This window comes from Macrotis lagotis, chromosome 1 (genome assembly GCF_037893015.1).
Source record: "Macrotis lagotis isolate mMagLag1 chromosome 1, bilby.v1.9.chrom.fasta, whole genome shotgun sequence".
Lineage (NCBI taxonomy): Eukaryota > Metazoa > Chordata > Mammalia > Peramelemorphia > Peramelidae > Macrotis > Macrotis lagotis.
In genome coordinates, this window is record NC_133658.1 from 361,452,062 (window position 1) to 361,467,468 (window position 15,407).

General features: G+C 37.0%; 1 protein-coding gene across 1 annotated transcript in view; it reads left to right on the forward strand.

Moving 5' to 3' along the window:
* The window catches only part of COL23A1 (collagen type XXIII alpha 1 chain), a 498,328-nt gene that overhangs the window by 368,951 nt on the left and 113,970 nt on the right, over positions 1–15,407 (forward strand). The window contains exon 3 of the mRNA XM_074212225.1: positions 7,536–7,580. Within this exon, the coding sequence (XP_074068326.1) occupies positions 7,536–7,580 (45 nt within the window). The remainder of the gene's footprint in view (positions 1–7,535; positions 7,581–15,407) is intronic.

Consider the following 15,407-nt stretch of genomic DNA (forward strand, 5'->3'; position numbering starts at 1 on the left):
TGTTTCACCCCTGATCTTATTGAGAATGCCTCTAGATTATCCCCATTGCATATATAATGCTTGTTGATGGTTCTAAGGAACAAACCATTTATCCCTATATTCTCTAGTGTTTTTAGTAGAAATGGGTGCTGTATTTTGTCAAAAGCCTTTTTTAGCATCTATTGATATGATCATATGATTTCTGATAGATTTGTTATTGATATAATTAATTATTCTAACAGTTTTCCTAATATTGAACCAATACTGAATCCCTGGGATAAATCCTACTTGGTCATAGTGTATTATCCTAGTGATAACTTGTTGTAATTGTTTTGCTATGATTTTATTTAACATTTTGGCATTCATAGTTATCAGGGAGATAGGTCTATAATTTTCTTTCTTTGTTTTAACTGTTCCTGGTTTAGGTATTAGCACCATATTGGTGTCATAAAAAGAGTTAGACAGAGTTCCATCTTCACCTATTTTTCCAAAGAGCTAATATAGAATTGGAACCAATTGTTCCTTAAATGTTTGATAGAATTCACTTGTGAATCCATCTGGCCCTGGAGATTTTTTCTTAGGGATTTCAATAATGGCTTGTTGAATTTCTTTTTCTGAGATAGGGTTGTTTAGGTGTTTAATTTCCTCTTCACTTAATATGGGCAACATATTTTTATTAATAATCATTCATTTAACTCAGATTGTCAAATTTATTGGCATAGAGTTGGCAAAATAATTCTGAATTATTACTTTAATTTCCTCCTCACTGGTGGTGAGTTCACCTTTTTCATTTATGATACTAGAAATTTCTCTTTCTTCTTTCTTTTTTTTAATCAAATTAACCAAAAGTTTATCAATTATATTGTTTTTTTTTCATAAAACCAACTCTTGGTTTTATTTATTAGTTCAATAATTTTCCTGCTTTCAATTTTTAGAATTTCTAATTTGGTATTTAATTGGAGGTTTTTAATTTGTTCTTTTTCTAATTTTTTAGTTGCATATTTAGGTCATTGATTTCTTCTTTCTCTAATTTATTCATGTAAGTACTTAAAGATATAATATATCCTCTGACAGTTGCCTTGAAAGAATCCCATAGGTTTTGGTATGTTGTTTCATTATTGTCATTATTTAAGATGAAATAATTAATTCTTTCTATAATTTGTTGTTTGATCCATTCATTTTTTAAAATGAGGTTATTTAGCTTCCAATTAGTTTTGGATCTGTATCTCCCTGGCCCAATATTGTATGCAATTTTTATTGCCTTATGATCTGAGAAAGATGTATTCAACTATTTCTGCCTTTCTGCAATTGATCGTTAGGTTTTTATGCCCTAGTACATGGTCAGCTTTTGTGTAGCCATGTACTGCAGGAAAAAAGTATCTTCCTTTCTATCCCCATCCAATTTCCTCCATAAGTCTGTCATATATCTAAGTTTTCTAACAATCTATTTCCCTAATGAGGAGGAAATTAGAGATAATTCAGAGCTACTTTGCCGAACTATATGCCAATAAATTGGACAATTTGAGTGAAATAGAAGAATATTTACAAAAATACAAACTGCCCAGATTAACAGAAGAGGAAATAAATTACTTACATAACCCCATTGCAGAAAAAGAAATTAAGAAACCAAGAAACTCCCTAAGAAAAAAGTCTCCAGGTCTAGATGGATTCACAAGTGAATTCTACCAAACATTTAAGGAACAATTAATTCCTATTCTACATAAACTATTTTAAAAATAGGAGAGGAAAAAGTAGGAGTTCTGCCAAGTTCCATTTATGACACCCACATGGTGCTGATACCTAAACCAGGAAGAATCAAAATACACAAAGAAAATTACAGACCAATCTCCCTAATGAATATTGATGCAGAAATCCTAAATAAAATTTTAGCATTGAGACTACAGCAAGTTATTACCAGGATAATACACCATGATCAAGTTGGGTTTATAATAAGCAGTGGTTCAACATTAGAAAAAACACTCAATATAATTAAACATATCAATAGTAAGACCAACAGAAATCATTTGATTATCTCAATAGATGCTGAAAAAGCCTTTGAAAAAATACATATCTATTCCTATTAAATACACCAGAAAGTTTAGGGATAAATGGAATTTTCCATAAAATAATAAATAGTATCTATCTAAAACCATCAACAAATGTTATATTTAATGGGAATAAATTCAGAGTATTTCCAGTAAATTCACGGGTGAAACAAGGATACCCATTATCACCATTACTATTCAATATAGTATTGGAAATGCTAGCAGTAGCAGTAAGAGAAGAAAAAGAAATTGAAGGAATCAGAATTGGCAATGAGGAAGTAAAGCTTTCACTCTTTGCAGATGAAATGATGGTATAACTAGAGAACCCAAGAAAATCATCAAAAAAACTCCTTGAAGCAATTAACAAATTCAGTAACATAGCAGGTTATAAAATAAACCTACATAAATCATCAGCATTTATATATATAGAGAGAGAGATATATATGTGTGTGTATATATATATATATATATATATATATATATATATATATATATATATAACAAAGCTCAAGAACAAGAGATAGAAAGAGAAATTCCATTTAAAATAACTGTCGACAACATTAAATACTTGGGAATCTACCTCCCAAGATAAACCCAGAAACTGTATGAACACAATTATAAAGCTCTCCTCACCCAAATAAAGTCAGATCTAAATAACTGGGAAAATGCCAAATGCTCATGGTTAGGTAGAGCTAATATAATAAAAATGACAATTCTACCCAAATTAAATTGCTTATTCAGTGCCATACCAATCACTACCAAATAACTACTTTACCAAGCTAGAGAAAATAGTAACAAAATTCATCTGGAGCAACAAAAGGCAAGAATAGTAAGAAAACTGATGAAAAAAATATAAAGGAAGGTGGCCTAGCTCTACCAGATCTCAAACTGTGTTATAAACCAGAAGTCATCAAAACTTCCTGGTACTGAGGGTGACTAGGTAGTGCAGTATACAGAGCACCATCCCTAGAGTCAGGAGTACCTGAGTTCAAATGCAGCCTCAGATGTTTAATAATTACCTAGCTGTGTGGCCTTGGGCAAGCCACTTAACCCCATTGCCTTGCAAAAATTAAAAAAACAAAACAAAACAGAAAAAAACTTCCTGGTACTGGTTAAGAAATAGAATAATGGATCAGTGGATTAGGATAGGTACAAAAGAAACTGCAGTAAATGATTACAGTAATCTACTATTTGACAAACCTAAAGACATCAGCCTCTGGGATAAGAACTCACTATTTGACAAAAAAAAATTGTTGGGAAAACTGGAAAATAATATGGCAAAAACTAGGCATAAATCCACATCTCACACCCTATACCAAAATAAGGTCAACATGAGTATAGGATTTAGACATAAAGGGTGATAACATAGATAAATTAATAGATCAAAAAATACTCTATCTGATCTTTGGAAAAGGGATAAATTTATGACCAAAAAGAATTAGAACACATTATAAACCACAAAATGAATGATCTTGGCTATGTGAAATTTTAAAAATTTTGCACTAATAAAATCATTGCTGCCAAAATTAGAAGAAAAGCAGAAAGCTGGGACACAATCTTCACAACCAGTAGTTCTGATAACGGTCTTATTTTTAAAATATATAGAGAATTGTATCAAATTTATAAGGTCACAAGTCATTCCCCAGTTGATAAATGGTCAGAGGATATGGTCAGTTTTCAAATGAAGAAATTAAAGCTATATATAATCATATGGAAAAAATGCTCCAAATCTCTATTGATTAGAGAAATGCAAATTAAAACAACAATGAAGTATCATCTCATACCTATTAGATTAGCCCAGATGAGAAAAAGGGAAGATGATCAATGTTGGAGATGTTGTGGGAGGATTATGACTTTGATGCATTGCTGGTGGAGTTGTGAACAGATCCAACCTTTCTGGAAAGCAATATGGAACTATGCCCAAAGAGTAATAAAACTGTTCATACCCTTTGACCCAGCAATTCCAATTCTAGGTCTATCCAGAAGAAATTGTTAAAAGTGGGAAAAGTCCTACATGTTCCAGAATATTCATAGGAGCTCTTTTTGTAGTGGCAAAGAATTGGAAATTGAGGGGATGTCCATCAATTGGGGAATGGCTAAATAAGTTATGGTACATGAATACTATGGAATATTATTGTTCTGTAAGAAACCATTAATGGTCAGACTCTAGAGAAGCATGGAATGATTTATGGGATGATCTGATGCTGAGTGAAGGGTGTAGAGTCAAGAGAACAATGTACACATCAACAACCTTATGAGATGAACAACCTTGATGGAAGCAACTCCTCTCGACAGTCCAGAGAGCTAGGATAACTGTATCTGACTGGTTATGAGTCCATATTATCCCCAACCAGAGCAAGAAAAACAAAACAAAACAAAACATACAGAAAAAAAAAAAACATCCCTACTGAATCTGAAACAGGATCTCTTTTGTAACTCTTTCCCTTAATCCTAATTCCTCATGCCCAAAATTGCTAATTTGTAAATATGTTTAACAAAATATGTATATAAAATGCTAATGTGACTGTTCCCTACTGAGGGGAGCAGGGTGGGAAGGAAGGGTGGGGAGAAATTTTGTAACTTGGAAATATGCATGTACAAATGGATGAAAAAAATAAACAAATAAATAAATGAATAAATAAATAAATAAACAAATGAATGAATGAATAAATAAATAAACAAACACACAGACAGACAGACAGATAGATAGATAGATAAGAAGACCACTAATGGGATCAAAAAGAATTGGACTTGACTGAAAACAACAGAACAACAGCAAAAGTTATTTAATCTTTCAATATTCATAAGAAATTCTATAACTAAAAGTTATTGAACAGTTCAAAAGTCTAGATTAGGGAGATACCATAGAAACCATCTAGTGTAGCTTCTTTCATTTTATAACTGAAGAAATAAATTGAGACCTCAGGACTTGCCCAAGGTCAAATAAGTAGAATTTGAATACAGATATTTTGACTCCAGAGCTAAAGTTGCCAGTTTGGATTGGTAGAGGGTGTTTGCTTACTGATCATTCTCTATATCTATGAAATCAAAATCCCACATCCCACCCACCCCCCATGGACAAAAGCACTATAGAAATATGAGTTATCATTGCCCTGGCAATAAGAATTATTAACTAGCCAGTTTGACAAAAAAAAAAAACTATTGTGCGGGTAGTACAGTACATAGTGTCTTAGATACATATAAAAAAAATACTGAGTTCTAATCCAACCTAAGATATCTACTAGTGGTGTGACCCTAGGCAAATCACTTAACCTCAGTCTACTTAAGCTCCTCTTCTGTAAAATGAAGGTAATAATAGCATCTACTTCTCAGGGTTGTTCTAAGTATTAAATGAGATAATATTTTCAAAGTACTTTGTAAACTCATGGGGCTTTATAGTTTTGTATAGCTTTTATAGCTTTGTATAGCTTTTATAGTAGTTGTTCAGTTGTTTCAATCGTGTCTGACTCTTCTTGACCCCAGTTGGAGTTTTCTTGGCAAACATGCTAGAATGGTTTATCATTTCCTTCTCCAGCTCATTTTACAGATGAGTAAACTGAAGCTTAAATGACTTGCCCAGGATCAAACAGCAAGGAAGTGTGTGTGGTTAAATTTGAACTCAGGAAGATGAAACTTCCTGACTCCAGATCTGGCACTCTCTATACTCTGGTGCCACCTAGCACCCATTGAAAACCAAATAGGGCTGTTTCTATTACTGTTGGTTGTTGTGCCAGATTATGGGAATACAATCAATCAACCAATTAATATTTATTAAGCACCTACTATGTGCCAATGCTAAGAACTGGGGGTACAAAGAGACAAAAAGCCCTCAAGAAGCTTGTGTTTTGCTGGTTCTGATAGAGCTTCCTCTCTGATTAGTAGAAGTTTCTCCAACCCAACAAGTCCCTTAAGTATAAGAGAACTTGACACAACTTCCAGACAAAATTAAAGTATAGAACAAAGGAATTCCATGTTCTGTAGGATCCCAGAAAAGAGTACCAGAGGCAGAAGTAGGTCCCAGGATGCTGGGGCAGGATGATATCCTTAGAAATTCATGGATTCTGGAGTTCGGGAGCGGGGTTTGAATCCTGGCTCTGCCAGTTGTTTCCTGTAAGGCTGTGTAAGACTGATCAAACGCTGCCCCTCTTTTAAATTTTCCTCCTCTATAAAATGATAACAAGAAAATAGATGATCTAAAAAGGGAGAAAGGACCTACATGCACATATTTATAGCAGCTCTTTTGTGGGGGCAAAAAATTGGAAGGGGATGCCCATCAATCAGGGAATGGATGAACAAGTTGTTATATATGATTGTAATGGAATACTTTTGTGCTTTAAGAAATGATGAGCAAGTAGATTTCAGAAAAACCTGGAAAGATTTACATGAACTGAAGCAGAGTGAAATGAACAGAATCAGGAGAACATTGTACACAGTTAATAGCAACATTGTATAGTGATCTAGTAAGAATGATTTAACTCCTCTCAGCAATCCAAAACAGTTCCAAAGGATTCATGATGAAAAATGCTATCCACTGATAGGGTACAAATGTAGAACAAAGCATACTATTTTCACTTTCTTGATTTGGGTTTTTTTTTTCCTTTTTTTCTTTCTTTATTCTTTCACAACATGACCATATGGAAATATTTTTATACATTGCACATTAATATCCTATATCAAATTGCTTACCATTTTGGGAAGAGGAGAGAGCAGGAGGAAGAAAAATTTCTAATTCAAAATTTTTTAAAAATGAATGTTAAAAATTGTCTTCACCTATAGTTGGAAAAAAATAAAATACTACTTTTAAAAAGAGAGTCTAGATGATCTTAAAAGTCCCTGGTAGATCCAACTCCTAGGAGACTTAATTACCTTATATGATGCCTCCAATCCCAGTCTTAGGAGACTTTCCCCAAAGATACATATATTTTAAAAAGAAAAATGAGTGTATATCTAAAGATCTATCTTCTTCGGAAGAGCAACCATTCTGGATGTCTCTGGGGTGTATTACATTGTTTACTTTATTGGTGTTCTAGAATGAACTTTCTCTCCTAGTACAGACCAGCATCTGCTTTGCAATTTATAGTTTCAGAGAATGTCCTAACTCCCCTCCCCTCCCCCGCCACGCATCCCACACCAGAGGTCCAATGCCTTTGCCCAGAGTCACAGAGTCAGAATTTGAAACCAGGTCTTCTTACTGGTCTCTATCAGTTACACCACAACTCTTCCCTGTGTCTAAGAGAGTTGAGAGTTGACTTTGGGGGTGGGGGAGAAGGGGATTGGAGTAAAGGGCTCCATTTATCTAGTGTACTCCTGGGGGTTAGACAACAAAAGGAAAAGTATCCTGGGCTGAACTGTTTAGTCTAGAAGCACTTTTCCCAGATAGTTTTGCAGGGAGAAGCTCAAGGCAGATGAAAATGGAGTGGGTTAGGGAGGGTAGGTCAAGGTTGGTCCATGTCTGGACCCACTAACTTTGTTTCACTACTAAACTGTCTTCTTTGTCTATCATTTTCATAGGCCCCCCAGGGAGGCGTGGAAAACCAGGAAGAAGAGGAGATACCGGTAAGCCTTTCTGAAATTCCTCCCACCCCAGCCCCAGAGGGAAACCACAGTAAACACAAATTCAGATAGTAAAACTAGATTATCAGTAAAGGCTGGAATCCTTATCTGAGAAACTTCACTCCCATTCCCAGGGCCATCAAGTAGTCTTAAGAGACCTGGGCCTTCATTGACTAAGGGGGTGATTTTCACACTGAACTTTGGAAAACCTTCCCTCTGAGCCTATTTCACAGTCCTGACCTTTTCCCATTCCAGTCACTGACATCTATTTCCTTTTATTGTTGTTGGGGGTTTTTTCCCCAATCGTCCAAGAAGAAACCCAATGTAACAATTTAGTGTAGTAGAAAGAACATTGGAATTGGAGCTGATGTCCAAACCTTGGTTTTACCACTTATAAGTTATATGATCTTGGACACACAACTTTTCTAGAGCCTGCTCTTAAATCACTTTCCATTTCCAAATGTCATATATGTAATAATCCATTAGAAAGCAAGAATGCTTTTCTTCAGAGCAGAGACTTTGTTGTACTTTTCTTTGCTTCCCCAGCATTCAGCGCAGTGTTTTGTATATACTTAATAAAAGTTTGTTATCTGAGTTCATCTCTCTAAAGCTCAGTTTTTCCATCTGTAGCATAGGGTGAGTGAACTCTAAGGTGCCTTCCACCTCCAAACCCTTAGAACTCTAGTAGTGATGCTTCCATTTGTATGTAGTAATGTCTACTATTTAAAAAAGAATGAGTTTTTCAGGAGTAGTCTGCCCAGGATTGGATATGGCAAGATAACCACCTCTCTCTTCCTGTATTCTGAATATAGTCCTGGGTTGACATTAGCTTTTGTAGAGTATATTCCACTGTTGACTCACATTGAACTTAAAGGCCATACATTTTGTGTATATGTTGTTTTTTTCTGAAAGATGTCTAAGAAGCAATTAGGTGAGAAGTGGGTCAGGAGACAGGTTAGGACTGGACAAACAGATCTGTGAATAATCTATATAATTGAATCAGTGGGAGTTGATGAGATTAGCAAATGAAATAATAAATGAGAGAGACAAGAAGAGAGACCAGGACAGAGGGTTGAGATGTTTATAGTTACCTAAGATCCAGCAATGGAGACTGAAGAAGAGGAGTCAGAAAGGGAGGAGGAGTACCAGGAGGGACTCATTTCACAAAAACCTGAAGAGAAGAGAGTATGAAGGAGAAGAGGGTGATCAATGATGTCACAGGCTAAAAATAAAGTCAGAAGAATGAAGACTGAGAAAAGTCATTTGAATTGTCAATTAAGAGATTGTAGTAATTTTAGAGAAAGTCATTTCCATTGAATGGTGTGGTCAGAAATCAGACTGTTGGGAGTTAAAAGAAATGTAAGTACCATTCATAGACAGCCTTCTCAAGGAGTTTATCCACAAAATGGGAGATAGGTAAAGTTAGGCAGTGGAAATAGATCAAGTGAGATTTTTTTGGAAGATGGAGTAGCTTGTTTATAGGTAGCAGGGAAGCAACTAGTAAACGGGGAGGCATTGAAAAGAATAGAAATGATAGAGATAGTGATTGCTAATGTTTTTCCTTCATTCTTGAAGAAGATCCTGACATCAGGGTGATACCATGACAAGCACGTGAACTGGATTTGAGTGAGGGTGTACTGTGCCTCACTTTCCCCTCCAGAATCATCTAGGTTCAGTGGCCAGATACGTCTCAGAATGACTGGAGATGGCCCTGGATGGGAGGCAGTTAGAGTTAAGTGACCTGCCCAAGGTCACACAGCTAGTAAGTGTCAAGTGTCTGAGGTTAGTAATTTCCTTGAAAAGATGGGAAGGAATGGAATCAAAGGTATTTGTAAAGAGGTTTACCTTGGCAGAGAGGACCATCTTTTTCATAGGAGACACAAATGAAGAAAGAGCTAGTAGGGGTCATGTGAGATGAGGAGGAGATCAGAAAAGAAAGCTCTCAGTGAATGGCCTAACTTTTTCAGTGAAATATGAAGTATAGTTTTCAGCCAATTTAAGGTGTAGAGGAGAGGAAACCATGGGAATATTTGAGGAGGGATTAAAAGTTATGGAAAAACCACTATGGTATATGAGAAAATAAATCAATTAGGGAGATATAAAAGGGCTGCCTAGCATCAGTGAGGACCCAGTTGAAGTTTTATAACATAAATTTGTAGTGGACCCAGTCAAACCAGTTGTCACAGATGTCATCCATGGATCAAATGTCATCAGCGACCACTACTAGGTGGAAAAACTCTCATATATTGGATCCATGTCATGAGTAACACCAATGTCAAGAGTAGTGCAGCCATACCCGTTCAGGTGAGCAACAGATGCTTTAGAGTAATGGCGATCTGGGCATTATAGAACCTCAGAGTTAGGAGGAGCTTTCAAGAACATCAGGTCCCAATCCTCATTCCATATCACCTCCAAGGAGTGACCCCTCAGCCTCTGTTAGTCTCTTTTAGTGATGAAGAGCTCACCATAACCTAAAACAGTCCATTTCACTTGGGAAAAATTCTTATCATTAGAAGATTTTTCCTTTTGGAGAGTCCAAAAGCTGCCTATCTGCAGCTTTGACATATTGCTTCTTAGTCTGCCCTCTAGCACAAATCTGAGCTCTCTTCCATGTGGCAGCCCTTCCCATTCTTGAATAGAGTGATCATATCCTAAACCTGCCCTATCCACATCCAAGTCTTTTCTTCTCTAAGTTAAATATCCCATTTCCTTCACCAAATCACAAACAAACTTCCTTCTCCATGTGGATCTGTTTGCACAGATACCCATATATTGGTTTTAGGATGTCACCACACCCCACCAGGCCCATGAATACAGTTTTGTTTAGCTGATGTAATAGTGGCAGCCTGGGAGAGCTGTGTCCATAGCTTCCCAGAGACCAGATAGAAGACTTTCTCTGAGTCAGGAAGCAAAGCACTGACCTGAACCCTGGGAAGGGAAATTTCTCCTGAAGAATGTATGCATGGGATTCTGGGCAGGGGAGAAGGAGCTTGTGGGACAATGGATACAGTACTCTACCTAAAATTAGAAAGATGAGTTTAAATCCAGTCTCAGATATTAGCTGTGTGATCCTGGACAAATTATTTAACCTTTGTCTGCCTCAGTTTCTTTAACTATAACTTTAAAAATAGCCTTTACCTCCCAGGATGACTTTGAGGATCAGATGAGTTAGAATTTGTAAAGCACTTAGCACTGGAATACTTGGAGGCTATAGAAATGCTTATTCCCATTGGCTAATAGGAAAAATACACACTTTTCTCCTACATCTCTGGGGTGGGGGCCGGGGAGGAATTGGAGAGATTTTTGTTTGGGAGAGGATGGGAGAAGATGGATCTGTTGGTTCAGATCTATGATTTCTTTGGAGGGATTTTTGGTATGGAAACTCCCTTTATCAATGTAGATCACCAACTTCTCTATCCCTTATAGTACTAGAGAGTTGCCTAGGATACTGAGAGGTTAGGTCAGTCAATAAAGGCTATTGCAATAGCCTTCTAGGTCAGCCCAATGAAGAAGTAAAATTCTTATTTCTTTCCTTCAAATAAATATGTTGTATGTCTCTCCTGCTTCTGTGCTAATTCATTATCTGACTTATTCTAATCAATATCTTTGACTTATTTTATTATTCTGCAAAATGGGTGCATAAGTCAATGGAAAGATTTACTTGGTCATGTACTTAACCCTATAATCCTCATACAGAAGTTAAGTGATTTAATCCATGAACAAGCAATCTTCTTGGGAGAATTGTTGCCAGAGAACTTTCTCTCTGCAAGACTCTCTGCACACTGGATTTTCCCAGGGTAATCAACACAAGACCACAGTGCTTTGTCTCCCATAAGCTCACCCTTTCAGTTTCACCTCCAAAGTCATAAACAAAACTAACTTCTAGCTCCATGTCATCACTTCCCCCACTGGAGGTATCAAAGAATGACAGAATTCCCAAGCCAGATGTTGGGAAGAACCATTAGAAATCATCTGGTCCTAGGGGCAGCTAGGTGGCACAGTGGATAGAGCACTGGCCCTGGAGTCAAGAGTACCTGAGTTCAAATCCAGTCTCAAACATTTAATAATTACCTAGCTGTATGGCCTTGGGCAAGCCACTTAACCCCACTGCCTTGCAAAAACCTAAAAAAGAAAAAAAGAAAAAAAAGAAAGAAATGATCTGGTCTAGCCTCCTATCCAGCATAAGAATCACCTAGATAACATCTCTAGATTATTAGTTATTCAACCTTGCTTGGTGGTAAGCTCATTATCTTTTGAGTCACTTATCACCATTGTTAGCATAATTCTGATTTTTAGGAAATATTGAGCTGAAATCTTCTTCCCTATAATTCACACCTTTCTATGCTCTGGAGTTACAAAGCTCAAGTCAGCTTTCCTTTACATGATAACATTTCAGACATCTTCAGACAGCTAAGACATCTCTCTTAATTCTTCTCTTCTCTGCACTAAATATCCATTACCTCCCACCTACTTCTATGTCTTGATTTTTGAATCTCTTCATCCTATTAACTTCCCTATAAAATACATGATATCTATTCCAATATAAGACATGTCAGTGTGTCTCCTGAAATGTGGTAACCAGAGCCAACACAATTCTGTCAGGGTAGAAGACAATAGGACTATCACCATCCTCAGTCTGAACACTAAGTTTCTGTTGATGTAATCTAAGGTAGCATTAGTATTTGAGGCTGTCCTGTCACACTGTTGGTTTATGCCTAAAGTGTGTTCTACTAAAAGTCTTCACTGGAAAAAACTGATGATATGTCCTCTCTAGAGCAAAAATTCTTTCCATTTTTGTGTGTTGTGGACTGACTGATTTAGCAGTAGTGAGACCTTCAGGTCCCTTCTCAGATTAATGTTTTTATATTTTAGATATTTATAATGTTCATTACATAATTATAATATAAGTAATATTATTAATTATAGGTAATATGGATATAGACTAAAAATATAGGTATAGATCTGTGTGTGTGTTTGTGTGTGTGTGTGTGTGTGTGTGTGTGTGTGTGTGTGTGTATGAGTATGTATGTAATAAGAGTAGAGCACCCTATCTTGACTAGGCTGGAAACACAGAGGCTTGCTAATAATCTGACCAATTATCCTAATAAGAATAACAAAACTTCTATGGTTCTGCTCAAACAAGAGCATGTCCAATTGTTAATCATTGGATAAAGATCAATCCTTCAGCATTTATTAAGCTTCCCTTTATCTTGCCCTATAACCTCTTCCTTCCATCATTACCCTCAAACACCTTCAACAAGATAGCAGACTGAATAGAGCCCACCAAAATGCACCCGGGAGTTAGTCAAGGTATCTTAATCTAAGGCAAGCTTTGGACAGTTCCTGGAAGCAGTTCCTTCCTCCCCATCCTCACTCCTAAGCAGTCAAAGCCTCCTAACGCAGAGAATCTCTTCCTGGCTACCTGCTTCCTTTGTGGTTTTATGAGGCTTCATATCCTTCTGGGAGGCCCTGATGGTCTTTGTAAAAAAAAGCGATAGCTTGTATTTGCATTTATATGCTTTAAATCTGGAAAAGTCTTTTCTATGCATTATCTCATTTAATCATTACAACAAAAGCCTTGCAGGAGAGGTTCTGTTATCATCTTCATCTTCTGGATGGGGAAACTGAAGCTCAGTGAGATTAAATGACTTGCTCAGCTTCATATAGATAATCCCAGATGGGATTGTGGTCCCTGGTTTTCTGAATTCTGAGTCCAACACTCTCACCATTACACAATATCTTTCCTCTCTGTCAGAGCTAAAAGGAATCATAGAAGATAGAATATTAGACCCAAAAGGAACCTTAGCAGTCCTGTGGTCCAACTGCTTCATCTACAGATGAAGTGATTGAGGTTCAGAAAGAGACACATGGATATCAAGTGGCAGAGCCAAGATTTAAGCCCAGATCTTTTGGCAACAGTTGAGATTCTCTTTACTATACCATGCTGTCCTAGGAAGTTATCAAGCCATATGGGCAGGCAGCTTGGAGGATGTGTGTCTGGAGGTAGTGAGAACAACAACAGGGAGCTCAGAGATAAGAAGGTCCCTAGAAGGTCCATAATAACCCTGGGAGGCAACAATGGCTCAGGCTGTCAAATAGCCAGGGTGGACTTGTTAGTGTTTGACTAACATTCCACATTGGACACAGGGTGAAAGGAGAGTCAGATGAGACAGAACCAACATCAATACAAGCAATGCTCATCTCCCAAGAGTATACTCCTTCTTACCCTTCATATTGCTTCACTGGCTCCACATTCTGTGGCTCTGAGACTTCAAACAGAACTAACAAGGTATTGGGAGCAAAGACCAGACTGGCAGGTTTCCAAAAAGAAGTCAGTTCATTACTGATGGAGCTATCAACTGTTGTTCTGCCTCTATTCCCATGAGCTTCTAGATTTCATTCCTGAATCATACCTTGAAAAGCATTTAATTTGGATCCTTCTAGAATATGTTTCCAATTTTTATTTGTAATAACAATTTTCACATGTCTGAGACTTTTTACAGAGTAGTGAAAATAATTGACTCTGTCTGGAAGATTAATAAACTGGTATGCTCCTTCAGAAGCCAGATTTTACCTGGCTGAGATTGCCTGCAGAGCAGGGAGGAGCCCTCTTGGGGAACCCCATTCAGTTTGTTCTTTGCTGTTGAGCCTTTTCAGTCATGTCTGACTTTTTGTGACCTCTTTGGGGATTTTCTTGGCAAAGATACTGGAATGGTTTTTCATTTCCATTCCTTCTCCAGCTCATTTTTCAGATGAGGAAAACAAGACAAGCAGAGTTAAGTGAATTGCCCAGGGTCACACAGTTAGACCTGAGGAAGTATCTGAGGCTGGACTTGAACTCAAGTCCTCCTGACTACAGGGCTGGTGCTCTATCCACAGCACTACCTTTTTGTTCCTTTATTAAATATATGGGGCTTCTTTTCAGTAAATTCATATTCAGCAAACATTTATTGAGCAAAATAGTACAGAGTAAAAGAACACTGAAATTGGAGATAGAGAACCTGGGTTGAGATTTTAGCTTGGCCATGTTCCCTATCATTGTGATCTTGAATAACTCACTTTACCCATCTGTAAAATAGGGGAGGGGTGTTAAATGGCCTCTGAGGCTCCTAACAATTTTTAATTCTATTATTTTAATCCCATCCTATGATCTCAGATCTGCCATCTGTGGGATCATGGACTAGTACTTTTTAATCTCTGTGCCTCAGCTTTCTCATCTGTAAAATGAGAGGACTTGTCCATATGATCCTTTCTGGTTCTAAATCTATGATCCTAAGTGCTTACTGAGCTAGATTCTAGAAGAGATACAGATTCATTCAAGATGAACCCCTGTCTTCAGCAAGTTCACAATCTATTAGGAAAGCCAAAAAAAAAAAAAACAACAGATAAGTATAATGTAAAATAATGCATAAAGTACAAGCACAGTAAGCAATGCAAGACTTCTCTGAGTTAGGAGCATTTGGGTGGAGTGAGGGCAGGGAAGTGCTTCCCTTCAAAAGGGTGAAAATCCAATGAACCAAAGGAGGCATAATGAATCTTTAAAGGAGTTTCAAAGCAAGAGATCATCAGGTTTCCAACATGCTATAGCACAGAAACTCAGAATTGGGAGTCAGGAGACCTGGACTCTAATCTGTCCCTATCTCACCATTGGACCTTGGACAAGCCCCTTCACATTTCTGAAACTAAGCTTCCTCCTTTGTAAAATAAGAGGGTTGGACTAGATTACCTTGAGTTTTCTTCCAGCTCTAAATGTATGATTCTGGGATTGCTGAAATCCCTATTCCTCCTCTATTTGAGCCTCATGGAAGCCAGAGCCCAGTCAGAGAATAA